Source organism: Martes martes (assembly GCF_963455335.1).
Source record: "Martes martes genome assembly, chromosome: X".
Taxonomy (NCBI): Eukaryota; Metazoa; Chordata; class Mammalia; order Carnivora; family Mustelidae; genus Martes; species Martes martes.
Window position 1 is genome coordinate 23,453,672 of NC_137897.1, and position 18,287 is coordinate 23,471,958.

At 37.3% G+C, this 18,287-nt stretch overlaps 1 protein-coding gene across 1 annotated transcript in view; it reads left to right on the top strand.

Annotated features, from left to right (window-relative positions):
* The window catches only part of IL1RAPL1 (interleukin 1 receptor accessory protein like 1), a gene marked incomplete at both ends in the record, with an annotated part of 1,258,868 nt that overhangs the window by 634,416 nt on the left and 606,165 nt on the right, over positions 1 to 18,287 (top strand). Inside the window, one exon of the mRNA XM_080795733.1 lies at positions 15,133 to 15,319. Coding sequence (XP_080651859.1) covers positions 15,133 to 15,319 — 187 coding nt within the window. The remainder of the gene's footprint in view (positions 1 to 15,132; positions 15,320 to 18,287) is intronic.

Consider the following 18,287-nt stretch of genomic DNA (forward strand, 5'->3'; position numbering starts at 1 on the left):
ATTTACATTCAGGGTAACTACTGAAAGATATGAGTTTTGTGCCATTGTATTGCCTGTCAGGTGACTGTTACTGTATATTGTCTCTGTTCCTTTCTGTTCGGTTACTTTTAGGTCTCTCTTTGCTTAAAGGACCCCTTTCCATATTTCCTGTAGGGCTGGTTGGTGTTTACAAATTCTTTTAGTTTTTGTTTTTCCCATAAGCTTTTTATCTCTCCCTTTCTTTTCATTGATAGCCTAGCTGGATATAGTATTCTTGGCTGCATGTTTTTTTTTTTTTCATTTTGTACTCTGAATATATATCATGCCAGTTCTTTCTGTCCTGCCAGGTCTCTGTGGATAAGTCTGCTGCCAATCTAATATTTTTACCATTGCATGTTACAGACTTCTTGTCCCGAGTTGCTTTCAGGATTTTCTTTTTGTTCCTAAGATATGTAAGTTTTACTACTAGATGATGGAGTGTGAACCTATTTTCATTGATGTTGAGGGGGTTTTCTGTGCTTCCTGGATTTTGATGCTTGTTCCCTTCCCCAAATTAGGAAAATTCTCTGCTATAATTTGCTCCGATATACTTTCTGCCCCTCTCCCTCTTTCCCGGAATCCCAATTATTCTAATATTGTTTCATCTTATGGTATCACTTATCTCTTGAATTCTCTCCTCATGGTCCAGTATTTATTTATCTCTCTTTTTCTCAGCTTCTTCTTCTCCATTATTTGGTCTTCTATATCACTAATTCTCTCTTCTGCTTCATTTACCCTAGCACTAAGAGCCTCCATTTTTTATTGCACCTCAAATAGCTTTTCTGATTTCAAACTTGTTAAGTTTTAGCTCTTTTATTTCTCCAGAAAGGGATTCTCTAGTAACTCTAGTATATTCTATGCTTTTTTCAAGCCCAGCTAGCATCTTTACAATCATCATTACTAATGTCCATATTCATTAGGTCCCTGACTGTCAGTACTGCCTCTTGTTCTTTTTTTTTTTTTGAGGTGAGTTTTTCTGCCTTGTCATTTTATAAGAATAGATGAATGAGATAACAATAGGTGAGTGAGAATAAGATAAGAATAGATGAATGAGAGAACAAAATACTAAAAGGGTAACAACGACTCCTGAAAAATATACACTAACCACATCAGAAGAGACCCAAATCCCAAGGGAGAAGAAAGGAGGGAAGAATATTGATAGATAGATAGATAGATAGATAGATATACATACATACACTGGTAAATAGAACAGAGCTGAACACTTGGCTTGGAATGTATTTTGGTCTGTTAGAAGAAATTGCCTCCCAAAATTTTAAAGAAAGAAAAACATGTATATTCAAAAATAGGGGTAAACATGATGAAGGGATGGAATATGATTGTAAAGATGTAAATTTAAAAAGATTCTAAAAAAGGAATTGATAAGAAGTTGGTTAAAGAGAAAAAAATGAGGAAACAATGTAATCAGGCTGGAGACTAGACCAAAGTCATGCACTAGATTTAGGGTATGTTTTGATCTGTTACAAGAAACTGTATCACAGAATTTTAAAGAAAGCAAAACACATATGTATATAAAAAAGATTAAATACTGTGAAGGGATAGAATCTGACTAATACTCCCTATGTTCTCCTCGAGGATTCTGATGGATTCCTGTCTCACGTTGAGGTCTTTTATCCATTTTGAGTTTATCTTTGTGTACGGTGTAAGAGAATGGTCAAGTTTCATTCTTCTACATATAGCTGTCCAGTTTTCCCAGCACCATTTATTGAAGAGACTGTCTTTTTTCCACTGGATATTTTTTCCTGTTTTGTCAAAGATTATTTGACCATAGAGTTGAGGGTCCATATCTGGGCTCTCTACTCTGTTCCACTGGTCCATGTGTCTGTTTTTATGCCAGTACCATGCTGTCTTGGTGATCACAGCTTTGTAGTAAAGCTTGAAATCAGGTAACGTGATGCCACCAGTTTTATTTTTGTTTTTCAACATTTCCTTAGCAATTCGGGGTCTCTTCTGATTCCATACAAATTTTAGTATTATTTGCTCCAACTCTTTGAAAAATACTGGTGGAATTTTGATTGGAATGGCATTAAAAGTATAGATTGCTCTGGGCAGTATAGACATTTTAACGATGTTTATTCTTCCCATCCAAGAGCATGGAATGGTCTTCCATCTTTTTGTGTCTTCTTCAATTTCTTTTAGGAGTGTTCTGTAGTTCCTCGAGTACAGATCTTTAACCTCTTTGGTTAGGTTTATTCCGAGGTATCTTATGGTTTTTGGTGCTATAGTAAATGGAATCGATTCTCTAATTTGTCTTTCTGTATTTTCATTGTTAGTGTATAAGAAAGCCACTGATTTCTGGACATTGACTTTGTATCCTGCTACATTACTGAATTGCTGTATGAGTTCTAGTAGTTTGGAGGTGGAGTCTTTCGGGTTTTCCATATAAAGAATCATGTCATCTGCGAAGAGAGAGAGTTTGATATCAGCCACAGCAACTTCTTTCAAGATATGTCTCCAAAGGTGAAGGAAACAAAGGCAAAGATGAACTTTTGGGACTTCATCAAGATAAAAAGCTTCTGCACAGCAAAAGAAACAGTCATCAAAACAAAGAGGCAACCCACGGAATGGGAGAAGATATTTGCAAATGACAGTACAGATAAAAGGTTGATATCCAGGATCTATAAAGAACTCCTCAAACTCAACACACACAAAACAGATAATCATATTAAAAAATGGGCAGAAGATATTAACAGACACTTCTCCAATGAAGACATACAAATGGCTACCAGACACATGAAAAAATGTTCATCATCACTAGCCATCAGGGAGATTCAAATCAAAACCACATTGAGATACCACCTTACACCAGTTAGAATGGCCAAAATTAGCAAGACAGGAAACAACGTGTGTTGGAGAGGATGTGGAGAAAGGGGAACCCTCTTACACTGTTGGTGGGAATGCAAACTGGTGCAGCCACTTTGGAGAACAGTGTGGAGATTCCTCAGGAAATTAAAAATAGATCTTCCCTATGACCCTGCAATTGCACTGCTGGGTATTTACCCCAAAGATACAGATGTAGTGAAAAGAAGGGCCATCTGTACCCCAATGTTTATAGCAGCAATGGCCACGGTCGCCAAACTGTGGAAAGAACCAAGATGCCCTTCAACGGATGAATGGATAAGGAAGATGTGGTCCATATACACTATGGAGTATTATGCCTCCATCAGAAAGGACGAATACCCAACTTTTGTAGCAACATGGACAGGACTGGAAGAGATTATGCTGAGTGAAATAAGTCAAACAGAGAAAATCAAGTATCATATGGTTTCACTTATTGGTGGAGCATAACAAATAATATAGAGGACAAGGGTAGATGGAGAGGAGAAGAGAGTTGAGGGAAATTGGAAGGGGAGGTGAACCATGAGAGACTATGGACTCTGAAAAACAACCTGAGGGTTTTGAAGGGGCAGGGTGGGAGGGTGGGGGAACCAGGTGGTGGGTATTAGGGAGGGCACAGATTGCATGGAGCACTGGGTGTGGTGCATAAACAATGAATACTGTTACGCTGAAAATAAATAAAAAATTGGAAAAAAAAAAAAAGAATCTGACTAATACAATGAGAATTTTAAAAGATTTTTAAAAAGGTATTGATAAAATAAAATAGTTAAAAATGTTAAAATAGGGAAAAGAAAAATTTTTTAAAAATAGAATAAGAAAAAATTAAAATTTAAAAAATTTAACTTTGTAAGACAAAAGAATCATGGGAAAGCCATGAATTCTATGTGCTGTATTCCCCTAGCTCTGAAGTTTTGCAGTTCTCATTTATCAGTAAACTTGGTCTTGGCTGGATGTTCTTGTTGATTTCTAGGGAAGGAGCCTGTTGTAGTGATTCACAAATGTCTTTGCTGGAGGTAGAATTGCACTGTCCTTCCAGGGGCCAGGCTAAGTAATCTGCCAGTTTGCTCTTGTAGTTTTTTTTTTTTTTTTCCTGAATGCTTTCCATACCTTTGGAAAACAAGAATGAAAATGGCAGCCTACCAATCTCTGGCCCCTTAAGTGCTGAGAGCTTAGGTCCCCACTCCTCAGTGTGCCCTCAGAGAAAAGCAGTGGATCCCTCCCATCTCCCTGGTCTTCAGCTGCACTCAGTGCTCACCCAGCCTGTGACCCAGTGTTTCTATCTCTGGCGCATGGCCCTGTTTGGAGTCTCCAAACCCAGCAGATTCCTGCATCATGCTGCCGCATCACTCCTCCCAGAGGAGGAAGAAGGGGTCTCCCTGTATCTGCCACTTGTGGGGTACCTGCTCAAAGAGCAGTGGCCTGACTGTGTCTTGGATCATGGTTTAAGGTAAGCCTGACCTGAGAGTCCACTCCTGGGCTCTGTCTCTGCAGCTGGCTTCCCAGCTCTGACACCTGGGAGCTCTGCCACACTCAGACACCCCTGGTCTTTTTGTGACCCCATGGGTCCTGAGACCACACTGGCCCAATGAGGGCTCCACCCTTCCATTTTGCCTATGGAATGATGTCCCTCAGTGGAGCAGACTTCTAAAACTTCCAATTTTGTGCTCTACTGCTTGCTGGTGTCTGGCCCCTGCCCCCTCATTCTCTCTTCCCATATGTCACCTCAGATTCACTTCTCTGCACATACTAGCTTCCAGAAAGTGGTCACTTTTGTGTTTGTAGAATTGCTGCTCTTCTTCTCTTCAATCTCCTATTGAGTTTGTAGTTGTTCGGAATCGTTTGATGACTATCTAGCTGAACTCCTGGGACCTGATGATCTTTAGGTCTCCTACTCCTCCATCCTCTTGCTCCTCCCTCTCCCAATAATAATTTCTGGTGGATGTTTCTGTTTCCTTGGTGTTAGTCATGATCTCTCCCCTCTCATTCATAATTTTATTAGTTTGGGTCCTTTCTCTTTTCTTTTGGGTAAGTCTGGCCAGTGGTTTATCGATCTTATTAATTATTTCAAAGAACCAGTTTCTAGTTTTATTGATGTGTTCTACTATATTTCTGGTTTCTAATTCATTGATCTCTGCTCTAATCTTAATTATTTCTCTTCTTGTGCATGGGTTAGGCTTAATTTGTTGTTGATGCTCCAGTTCTTTAATGTGTAAAGATAATGTTTGTATTTGGGGTTTTTCTATTTTGTTGAGTGAGGCTTGGATGGCTTTGTATTTCCCCCTTAGGACTGCCTTTGCCATATCCCATAGGTTTTGGACTGATGTGTTTTTATTCTCATTGGTTTCCATGAATTGTTTAAGCTCTTCTTTGATTTCCTGGTTGATCCAAACATTCTTGAGCAGGGTGGTCTTTACTTCCAAGTGTTTGAATTTCTTCCAAACTTTCTCTCATGATTGAGTTCCAGTTTCAAAGCATTGTGGTCTGAGAATATGCAGGGAATAATCTCAGTCTTTTGGTATCAGTTGAGACCTGATTTGTGACCCAGTATGTGGTCTATTCTGGAGAACGTTCCATGTGCGTTTGAGAAGAATGAGTGTTTTGTTGTTTTAGGGTGGAATGTTCTGTGTATATCTATGAGGTCCATCTGGTCCAGTGTGTCATTAAAAGCTCTTGTTTCTTTGTTGATTTCTGCTCAGATGATCTGTCTATTGCTGAGAGTGAGTGTTAAGGTCCCCTACAATTAATGTATTATTATCAGTATGTCTCTTTATTTTGATTAACAGTTGTCTTATGTAGTTGGCTGCTCCCATGTTGGGGGTGTAGATATTTACAATTTTTAGATCTTCTTGTTGGATAGACCCTTTAAGAATGATATAGTGTCCTTCTGTATCTCTGACTACAAATATATTGACCTACAAAGTAAAACTGAATAATGTATATGCTGCTGTGACATCTAGAAAATATTTAAAGAAGTATTTGCAAAAGAAAGAAAGAAACCCCACTGATTAAAAGTTCTGTTTCCTGACATTGTCCATATTTAGTTTCTATACAGCAGGGGGAAAATCATGTTTTCATATGTTTATATGTTATTAATCTAACTCTGAAAAATGTATTTGTGAATGGGTAAAATTACAACAATCTCTGGTAGTTCTCTGTCTTCTTTAAAGATTAATAGAGATTTTGTTTTACTCTGTTATAACTTTCCCTGGAATTTCATTGTAAAATGAGGATGTAAGGTGTAGGATTAGCTCAGTGTCTGGATCCTCGGTCACCTCTTCTCTACAACAGCCTGGGAGGAAGACTTAATAGCATAAACACTATTATGCTCACTGTAGAAAAAAGCTTCCTGGGTTATTCTTGAAGAGAAAAAAAGTGATTTACAACTGACCCAAATGTGGCTCATATATTTATTTTCCCTTTTTCTTATCTTTCAAATCAAGAAGATCAACTACTGTTAGAAGAAAGTCTGTTGCATACATGATGAGAGAATGATATAATCAGGTGATTGCAGATAGCTATTGAATGTGAGGAAATCTTTACAGCTTCATTTTAATTTTTTGCTGGACCTGAAAGACACATTTTCTTGCTGCATCCACTATCAAGAAATGCATGCTGTTTCAAAGAAACATAAAACAAAAAGGGATAAAAACTCAATTGGCAGGGTGTAGATGAGAGTTGTTTAAAGGGATTGAGCAAAGAAGTGTAATCAGAACTATATAGACCTTAACAAATAATTAATTTTTTTACTCATTTCACAAATATTTATTGAGAGTGTCTGCTCTATGCCTGGCACTGTACTAGGCACTTAACTTAAAAAATCATTAGGCCTTGTAAGTATTTAACCACAGTATTCAGTGAACACATTTGTCTAATGCCTTAGTCTCCCTGTGCCAGCAGAAACTGGTATTCAGAAGGGTAGAAAGAGCTTAAGAGATTAAAAAAGAAGTGCTTGGCTTGTCAGAAAATTAAACATGGAATAGCCATATGACCAACATTTCCACCCCTAAGTATATTCCCAAAAGTATTAATAAGGTACTCAAACAAATACTTTTACATGAACGCTCATAGCAGCATTATTTTCAGTGTCCAGAAAGTGGAAACAAACTCAAAGGTCTATCTGCTCATGTGCAAATGAACTATATTGTTATATCTATACACTGAGCTATTCGCCACAAAAGGGAATGAAGTACAGATGCATACTACAATGTGGGTAAGCCTTGAACACATTATGCTAAGTGAAAGAAGCCAGACACACACACACACACACACACACACACACACACATCCACACTCTATGTGATTCCCTTTATATGATATAGTCCTAATAACCAAATCTATGAAGACAGAAAGCAGACTGATGGTTGCTAGAGGCTGTGGAAATGGGGAAATAGGGAGTACTTGCTAATAGTTATGAGTTTCTTTTTGGGATGATGAAAATGTCATAGCACTAGATAGAGGTTGCACAGCATTATGAATGTACTGAATGACACTTAATTGTACATGTTTAAATGGTTTATGGTTAAGTTTTTGATGTATGCAGTTTACCTGTTTAAAAAAAATAAGCCTCCAAGAACCCAAACCGCATACAGCTAACTCCCTTATTTTATATACTATGAGAATACATATTAACAGAGGAGGCAGCAAATATCAGTGGAAATAAATGATTACAGATTGAGATTGTTTTGAGGAAAATAAAAGGATAAGATGGGCAGGATTTCCTGAAGAAATTATTTGTAATTTATGCGACCTTGAACCCACATCCTGGGCCTCAGTTTTCTTTAGGGGCAGGTTTTTATTTTGTTTGTCTGTCTCCTTCTTTCCTCCTCCCTTAAGAAGAGGTCAGAAAGGAGACCATGTGGTCTAGCTGTGAAGTTCAAAAGTCTTCATGCCCAAGAATAACTCAGGCAGAGAAATACTGGATTAGAATTCCATACATCGATATCTTCTCAACTCTAATGTTTCAGGAATCTTAGGCAAGAAAAACAGAGATGGCAAAATTATATTAATGACTTGTCACCAAAAAAGACAAAGACAATTATTTTGAATATATAGCTAGCAGAAGACTGCAGATGAAGTTCAGTTTACCAGTTAAATTTTTGGAAAACAGAATTTCAAATGAGAAGGCAATAAACTGGCATCTTATCGCTTGCTCAGTGGTCTCCCTGTAATCTTTTTACAAGGGCTGATTTCAAGCACAGTTAAAGCAATAGGTCCTCCAGAGCTCTTCTCAAAAGAAAACCTAATCCAAACACATTTCACATATAGTGCCAGTAGCTCTAAGCATGATATGTGTAAGAAAGATAAGATATGACAGAGGGGCCACATGTGTAGCTTCAGGCATCACCATAAACATGGAGAGAAACAAATTAAAGACAGAAAAAAATGGAAGGATTTAAGATTAGAAATAAACTAACAAAGAATATTTAAGGTTGAACAAACTAAGGTTTTTTTTCTCCACAATCTAACCCTTACATTTTTGATTCCTAACACTTTATTTTTAACAATAATGCTTAGATACTATGGGCAAATTTGTGGCCAGAGAACCACCTTCCAAACAGTTGAGTTCTGCTCAGGTCTGCACAGACGGAACCTTCAGATCTGCTGTCTTTCCATGCCCAAATATTTGTGACACTTTAACAATACTGCATGCCCTTATTTTAACAAAACATCTCTGTGCAAAGGCATATGACCTTAAAAATGACCAATGAATGTTAGAGTAGACCATGTAATATAGAGAAGCAGAGAATAACTTAATTTTTAAAAATGTTGATCAAATTCCTTGTTGATCAATCTCAGCACTTCATAATGTGGGAAAAAATTTCCAACTTTTATGGCAATGTTATTATTTTCCCCAGGGACCCGAGAATTAACAGACAGGTCAAGGTTTTAGTGATGCTTTTAAAGGATCTATTTAACAATCATGCTACTGGTAATTCTGTTCGAGTAGGAAAGAGATATTCAGCACTATGCAGTATCAGGCATAACAGGTATGATTATAGAGTAATTGTAACTGTACTACTCTGGTGTGAGATCACGGGCTTTTATCATACTTTATTAGCTAATCAGGTAATACCCAAATGTTGCCTTCTTATACCTCATTTTCTTTCTTACCTCCTGTCTGGACCACCCACATTTCTGCACCTCAATCTATAGTTGTACAATGTGGTCATCCTGTAAAAGATGAAGTTTTAAATCTGTGATAATTCCCATGCATGCCAGTTTAGAACCCTTGTCCATGTTGAGGTGGTAAACTTCTAAGAAACCTGTGGAGCACTTCAGTGCCCTGTATTGACTTCCACAGTCTGTACTTATAGAAGTTATTTTCATTTTATATTTGTCACATATTTGCCTCTTGATTATGTTCAAATATATTTGTTAGTTCTTAATCTTTATACTGGTTTAAGGATAGATGGTTGTTTTCCTCCCTTTTAAGACAGCACTCTAAGGCAGTCGTTTCACAAGCCACCTCGTTTACTAGTATGTGAGTTTGTAAAAAGTACCTAGTAGAAAGAGCTGGAAAAAAAAAAACCACACATGATGTTTTTAAAGACCTGACGCTTGTTCCCTTTTAGTCCTTATTAAACTTGGGGACATTCAAGGACCCAATTTAATTTTCAAAGAAATCCAAGTTATATCACATTCTCCCTTTCTCTAGAAGACATCTCCTTGGGAATATAAAATCAAATAAAACCAGGAGTTAAGAGAGAGTAATTTTCTTTTGTTTTAAATAGTCTTAAGTATATACTATATATAAATATAGTTTTTGTGTGCTGACCCAGCACTATTGATCTACAGTAGCATATAGAATTAGAAGTTAGATCCTGGATATCAACCTTTATAGCAGCAATGGCCACGGTCGCCAAACTGTGGAAAGAACCAAGATGCCCTTCAACGGATGAATGGATAAGGAAGATGTGGTCCATATACACTATGGAGTATTATGCCTCCATCAGAAAGGACGAATACCCAACTTTTGTAGCAACATGGACAGGACTGGAAGAGATTATGCTGAGTGAAATAAGTCAAACAGAGAAAGTCAAGTATCATATGGTTTCACTTATTGGTGGAGCATAACAAATAATATAGAGGACAAGGGTAGATGGAGAGGAGAAGGGAGTTGAGGGAAATTGGAAGGGGAGGTGAACCATGAGAGACTATGGACTCTGAAAAACAACCTGAGGGTTTTGAAGGGGCGGGGTGGGAGGGTGGGGGAACCAGGTGGTGGGTATTAGGGAGGGCACAGATTGCATGGAGCACTAGGTGTGGTGAAAAAACAATGAATACTGTTACGCTGAAAATAAATAAAAAATTAAAAAAAAAAAAAAAAAAAAAAAAAAAAAAAAAAAAAAAAAAAAAAAAAAGAAGTTAGAAGATAGTAGAACTTGGATAAGTCATTCACTTTTTTAGGCATTGGGTTGCTTTGCTATAACTTCAGCAGGTGAAACAAAGGAAATCTGCATGACTTTGGTCTTTACAATACATTCTGTATCATTGGTGTGTACTGCAGGTCACCTCTGCCAGAGAATACTAGGTCTTTTTAGAAATTAGTTAATTGTATTTTTATCTGTTACTGAAGTGTGGTTGAAATAGGTCTTTTTTTTAATCCACAATAATATCATTTCTTCCCTGTAGAGGACAATTCAGTGTTGACTCTCAGCTAAGAACTGTTTCCACCACATACATGTATATCTTGTCTTTCTAGCCATTTTATTAACACGGAAACCAGCAGTCATTATTTAACTTGTTGCCTAGATCGCAGCCCATCTGTTCCCAACAATAGAAGCTGAGTAAATACGCACTGATGATTTCCACTGTCCATCATGTAGGAGCATTCACCTTACCCCATTTACCCCATTACACGGTATTTCTCTGATGGTGCAGAGCCACAGTGCCATAGCTAAATCCGTGCTGCCAATTTCATAATGGTGGATGGTGCTCTTTACTTTGAGGGTGTGTAATTCCCCTTAGGGGGATCACAAGTTTATTAATGTGTCACAAGTTGCTTGCTTCCTGTTAGCTCTTCTCAGTAAATAGGACTATAGTGTTCATTGGATGCTGCTTTATTTTTAGCTTTTTAAATCACCTCCTGATGAACAGAAACAGTAAACAAGTATTAAAACATTGAAAGTAATTTGGAAATAGTGCTATCCTGGGGAGTCTGGGATTTCAGACATTACCAGAGAGTTGTAGATCAGCAGTCACCTCACAGAGTTGTGAAATAAAAGTCAGGAAAATAAGAACACCGAAGTGTGCTCGTATGGATCCACTTTCTGGAAATTAGGGGTCAGTTGCATTTATACAAAAGGAGAAGCAGACAGCTGAGGTGAGGAGTCTGTATTTTTAATCAAGTTTACTCAGTCTTCTCCAGCCCACTCAGATATCCCAGATGAAAAACAGAAGAATTTATCTGGATGCTTACGCCTGACTCTAATTAAACACCAAAGAACTGAAGTCATCATCATGGTCATGTTGTCTAGCTCACCTGCCTTCTGAGCAAACCCTGGGGGGCTGGACTGGAAAATGGAAATCTTAAAAAAAAAAATAAGAGAGTACTGATAAGTACTGATTTTAAGATCTAACACTTCCTGGGTGCTCCTGGAAGACTGGCCCTGCCCTAAGCTCTTTCTGGGTTTTAACATGCTTTACTCCCACACCAACCTCTGAGTTCTTTGTTATGATTTTCTCCTTATACACATGAGGAGATGGAAGCCCAAGGAGTCAAGTAAGTTTCCCTGATTTTCAAAAGCAATGAGTGATCCAGCTGGAATCTGAACCTCTTACAGCTGGGTTTTGGAGATCTTGCTCTTAACCCTATCTGTATAAAACATGTCTGGCATTTGATAAAAGAAGATATAGGAAAACAAACAAACAACACCAATAAATTGAGGAGAAGGAAAACCTAAGACTCATGACTTTAATAGATTAGTGTGGAGTGTTCATTTAGAAGTCACTGACTGACTTCTTAGAAAAGTCTGTTCTTTAAGAATTCTAATGGGTACAAATATCAGGATTGTTCTAAAACGTGCATATTTTCTTACTACACATTGGAATGTGTCCTATGATAGTTAATTGCTTTAACTTAGGTAACTATTTTTCCTGAAAATATTATCTTAAAATGAGCCCATGAAGAGCATGCTCTAGTCTGTGCTGGTGTAAAATTAATAAATAATGCATGAGCAATATTTCTGGCAAACCCAAAGTGGCTATTTTTTCTACTTGGGTGTGAAGCTTAAGTTAAAATTTAGCACTTTCTTTTCTCTCAAAGCTGTTTCTTTTTTCTGTATTTTCCATGCTGAGAGATTGGCTCTATGTTTCATATACTCATCTTAGAGAAGTTCTTCATCATCTTGGATACCTCTCTTTCCTTTGCTCCTATCTTAAATATAATTTGAACATGATTCCTCCTCTCTGTATCAATGGTCATTGCCTTTGGAGCTGCCATTTTTCTCCTGAATGAATGATGTTGCTTTCTTATTGTCTCACTGCACTTAGTCCTCTGTTCTCTCCAAACCATTTTTCTCACTTTGAGCAGAAACATCTTTCCAAAATCCAAATGTTTTCACTTGCTAGGATAAAGTCCACATTCTGCTGTGGCTTAAATGCTGCTCCTTCAAGCTTCTGCACAGACCTCCAGCCTCAGTTCCTGCTGTTCCTTTATAACTAATTCTGCCACACCAAATTATTTGCAATTCCTCCAACCACATCAAGTTGTTGCATGTCTTCAAGCATTTGTGTATACTGTTCCCTGAAATAGCCTTTCTTAAAATTGCCATATTCTTACTAGTTCCTTAATATAACCAGGAATCACAAATTTTGAGGTCTTGTTTCTTTCTTTGATGCTGCTGTGGTAGCACACAGTAGCTCTTTGTAGTGCTTATCACATTGAAATTCAGCTATTGTGCATCACTTCTGGATTGTGAGGAGCTGAGTGCAGGGAATATATTTTATCATTCAAACAAAATCTCTGAACACATTCTTCCAGGACCTTTTTACTGATTGACTTTGTTTAAAGGTGAAGGGTTTCACCTCTGAAATATTTTAATTTTTTATTTTATTATATTTTATATTTAAAGGGGAAGAGAGAGAGAGAGGATGGGGAGGGGCAGAGAACAAGAAAGAGAGACTCTTAAGCAAGTTCCACACCCAGTGTGGAGCCCAACGATGGGCTCAATTTCACAACCCTGAGATCATGACCAGAGATAAAATCAAGAATCAGATGCTTAACTGACTGAGACACCTGAACACCCCCAACCTATAAAGTATTTTAGATATGCTTGTAGGCTATTATATGAAGGTAGAGACATCCACATTTAATAAGTCTACATAATAATTTTGTGGCAATTTTCTTTGCTATCCAATATAAAGCTGAATAAATAACTATAAAGGAAAACTCTACTTTTCTCCCCTATTCTCAGTACTTCTGACACCAGGTATGTGGTTTTTTTTTTCCCACACCAAGCAATTTTGCAACACCAGCCAGATATGCTACAGTTCACATCTATTCTGATACTATTTACTTGGGGATAATATCACACCCCACAGGTTAAGGACTCAATCCCACAAGACTGCCCCCTGCCTCATATTCAGACACCAATTGCAAGTCCAGATTGTCACCTGTGCTTGTGACAGACTGACTATAAATCAGAGGTTCTCACAATCCACTCCTCGGATTCAATCATTTTCTAGAACAGCTCACACAACTCAGGAAAACAGTTTACTTACTACTGTTGGATATTTCAAAGGACAGAAATAATTGGGTCAGATGGAAGAGATGTGTGTGGCAAAGGGTAGAGGAAGAGGCACAGAACTTCTGTGCCATCTCCAGGCATCCCATCCTCCGAGCACCTCCGTGTGTTCATTAACCCAAATTCATCAAATCTTTTTGGTTCCATGGTTTTTACAGAACTTAACCTGAAATTACTGCTCCCTGTCTGAAGGTCAGTGGATACAGTTAAAACTTTCAACCTTCTGCACGCTTGGTCTTTCTGGTAACAAGCCCCATCCCAAGGCTTTCTAGGGAGGTCATCCCAAGGGTTAACATAAACTCAAGGGTGATTAAATGGAGTTCCCTTTGAATAAAAAAAGACACTCCTATCACTCAGTGATTTCTAAGATTTTCATGAAATCTGTGCCAGGATCCAAGACCAACTACATTTTTTATTATACCATAACCAACCTAACTATTTTCTGGTGATTCTCATCATGCCGTATAGTCATTTATTAAAAAAAAAAAAAGCAAGAATTTAAATCAAGGAGCTGCTTAAAAGTCAAACATCTTGGCTGAATAAGGAGGAGGGCTTGGGGGCTGTGATCTCGATACACCAGTGTGGAGTGAGAAGAGCCACCATTACTGAGCACCGGTGACAGGCCAAACAGATTTTAATTCAGTATCGCATTTAATACTCAGACACATGTTGTCCCACTGCCCATCTAAGGTCCCAAGGGATTAAATGAGTTGCCCAAAGTTACAGAAATAGCAAGCAGTAAAATTCAATTCCAGGACTTTGATGGCCAAGTATACAAATGAGGCATTGGGCACTTACCAAGTAGGACATTCTGAACAAAACCTTGAATTTGATGTTTTGTGCTTCTCTTTATTCTCACTGCCTACATCACCATGCCTGACCCATAGCAGTATTCACTGAATGTCCAGAGACCTAAATAGCAAACAGAAATAGTACAGTTTATAAGAAAACTTGCAGTATTTTTTTTATCCAAGACTGTTTTCTTCCCATATTCATTGATAAGCTCTCCACTTATCAAGACAGCCAGTACTGTAAGAATTGAGCAGCCTCATTCTTCATCTTGCATTATGTTTAATTGATCTACTACATTTTTCTACTTCTCTGTTGAGTTTGCCAAGTTTAACATAAACCCAAAGTTGACTTACTTCCTGACCTAAATCTTCCTTTATTTTTCTACTTTTCTAGATACAAAAATCCCTATTGAACATTTTTTCAAACCACACTTGTATATAATATGAAACTATCTTCTAGCAAATGAATAATACACAAATGGCTTTGCAGAACTAAACATTGTTTTGCTTTCTGACAAAAGAGAGCCCTGTGGACTAAGTCACGATACCTTAACATTAATTAATCAATGGGGTTTTTTTCTTTTCTCTCTCCTTCTCCTCCTTTCTCTCTCTGTCTCTCTCTGTGTCTCTGTGTCTGTCTCTTTTAGTGAAGTACACGTACTGCTTGGTGGCACTTACTTTTAGTTCACACCAGACCACCTCTTTATTCTGCTTCATTACAGAAACTCCACTTACTGTATGAAAGTATCCATCTCGCTGACAGTGGGTGAAAATGACACCGGACTCTGCTACAATTCCAAAATGAAATACTTTGACAAAGCTGAACTTAGCAAAAGCAAGGAAATTTCATGCCGTGACATCGAAGATTTTTTACTACCAACCAGAGAACCTGAAATCCTATGGTATAAGGTATGTATTGTGCATGATTTTCTTCCTTATAAATAGATTAATATGTATCTTATTCTTGGACTAATTGGATAAAAAAGTTTTATGGGTATGATGAAGTTAAGCTGTATCTTCCTAAAATACTACAGCTGGTTGTGCTGGTCATTATAAGATTTCAAAACAATATCTTTGATAAATGCTATTTGGTATTTGTATTGGTGATCCACTGCAATAAGCTGTTGTGTTTATGTTCATAGCTAGTTTATACTGTTCTTTCAAGTCCATTATAATCTGTGGTTGATAATTCAGGAACTAGAATACATTAAGCATTCATTTCAGAGCTCTTCATATAAACATTCCTAATGTTTTCAAACAAGGAAAGGAATGATTTACTTCTATGAAAAAATGGTACAATGGCTTTATTGAAATGTTCTGTTTAATGGAAGCATCTTTGTGCATATTCCAATCCTTTTCATGTAAAAGCATATATATTTTTAAAAACCTGAGGGAAATTCATAACATTATAAAAATAGTGCTAGATAACTTTTTCTCAAAAAACAAAAGAAACTTCAGACTTAAGGAGAATAATCCAACCCTTGTCCTTCCTATCACATAATTGACTTTCTCTGAATTTTAAGATGAGAACATACCCTTCAGCTTATTTATACCATCAAAGAAATTTTTGTTATTGAGTGTAATCAAGAAATACAATATAGCTGCTATGAATATTTTTCTGGAATATTATATACATGATTTAAAGAGTACTAGTAGAAAATTTGCTTTGTTCAACTCCCTGGAAATAAGGATGTAGGAAGCATGACCTCTTAGTAACTAGATCCATCGATACCACTATGTCATGAGTTCAAAACTTATGAGAAATTTAAAAAGAAGCAAATCTTTAACAATTTTTAAAAAGATTTTATTTATTTATTTGAAAGACAGAGATCACAAGTAGGTGGAGAGACAGGCAGAGAGAGAGGGGAGGAAGCCGACTCCCCGCTGAGCAGTGAGCCCAATGCGGGGCTCGATCCCAGGACCCTGGGATCATGACCTGGGCCGAAGGCAGAGACTTTAACCCACTGAGCCACCCAGGTGCCCCAAATCTTTAACAATTTTTAAAGGATTTGCTGTAATTAGCAATGCCCTTCTCTGAGTAAGACTTAATTTTGATTCTTGATAACAAGCAATGGAGGATTCAAAATTTCAAGGGGACTACTGAAATATTTTTCTACTTTTCCATTGAATTTCTATCCTAGACACTGTCAAACAGCCCTCAAGTATTAGCCGTACTAATCTCTGTTTCTACAGATGAGGTTTATTTTTCCTCCTTTTTTTAATTGTGTATGTCTCACCCCAATTCTCAGTGGTTTGGCTTTCCACAAGTAGATTCTTAGGAAACCCTGATGATTGCCTCAAAGACAAGAGGTATTAGGGGAGTTTAACTCAAAGTCTCTAAGAACAGATGTTTTTCTAGTAGTCATGTATGTACATTTGTCTTCTTCTACACATGCACACACACACACACACACTCTCAATATTTAAAATGGCTGGCCTCACATTGCTCCTTGAGTCATATTTCCACCATCAACCCAGTCATTGTGAACTTAAGCTATGAAGACTGTCACTAGTGGAGTGATGGGTCGAAATGCAATATGTATGGAACTTGAAAGTCTTGCAACAATCCAAATTTTTTCCATAGTTAAGACCATATATATTCTGTATTCATTATATATGTGTGTGTGTGTGTGTGTGTGTGTATAAAACTTTTGCAATTATGACAGCTTATGCAACTAATATGAGGATATTTATTTTTAATTTATTTATTTGACAGACAGAGATCACAAGTAGGCAGAGAGGCAGGCAGAGAGAGAGGAGGAAGCAGGCTCCCCGCTGAGCAGAGAGCCCGATGCGGGGCTCAATCCCAGGACCCTGGGATCATGACCTGAGCTGAAGGGAGAGGCTTTAACCCACTGAGCCACCCAGGCGCCCCAATATGAGGATATTTAAGATGTATTTTTTGGTTTGAAATAACCAGATAACTCTCTTCCATGTATATGAAGGCATTGAACCACATAATCAAAATAATAGTCTGGAAAAATTTGATTTGGCAAAATATTTTTTAGAAATAATACCTCTGAACAGTGTCAGAGGGCTTAAAGCTATTTTATTCTCATGGCATTGATTTCAAATCTGGCTAAAGGAAATAGACTTCTGTTCTGGCAAAAAGAGAAAGCTTCTGAGCCAATGTCATTAAAATCTAAAGCTTAATTTAGAGACCATAATTTGTTAGACCCATCAACAATGAAAATAGATGTTTATGGTACTGTAAAGACCATAAAGACATGTTGGCCATTTCTTTCACAAATTGTAGAATGTGCATGCTATAAAGGGAGATAATTTTTTTCTAAATTTAATATTAAAAGATTTAAATACTGAAATAGAAGCATTTTCTGCTACAGAATTAATTTTTCTACTTTATACCTAAATAATATATCTTATATTTTATGCTTTCAGTATCAAGTATCAAGATGGTTAATTTCACAGTCAACAAATTTGGAGTATTTGCTTCTAAAAATGATGTTAGGAGTAATCTTAAGAGTCCTTTTTCTTATATCTTCTTTTTAAAAAATTTTACTTAATTTTATTTTTTCAGTGTTCCAAAATTCATTGTTTATGCACCACACCCAATGCTCCATGCAATACATGCCCTCCATAATACTCACTACCAGGCTCACCAAACCCCCAACCCCTCTCCCCTCCAAAACCCGCAGTTGGTTTCCCAGAGTCCACAGTCTCTCATGGTTTGTCTCCCCCTCCAATTTCCCCCCACTCACTTCTCCTCTCTATCTCCCAATGTCTTCTGTGTTATTCCTTATGCTGCACAAATAAGTGAAACCATATGATAATTGACTCTCTCTGCTTGACTTATTTCGTTCAGCATAATCTTTTCCAGTCCCATCCATGTTGATACAAAAGTTGGGTATTCATCCTT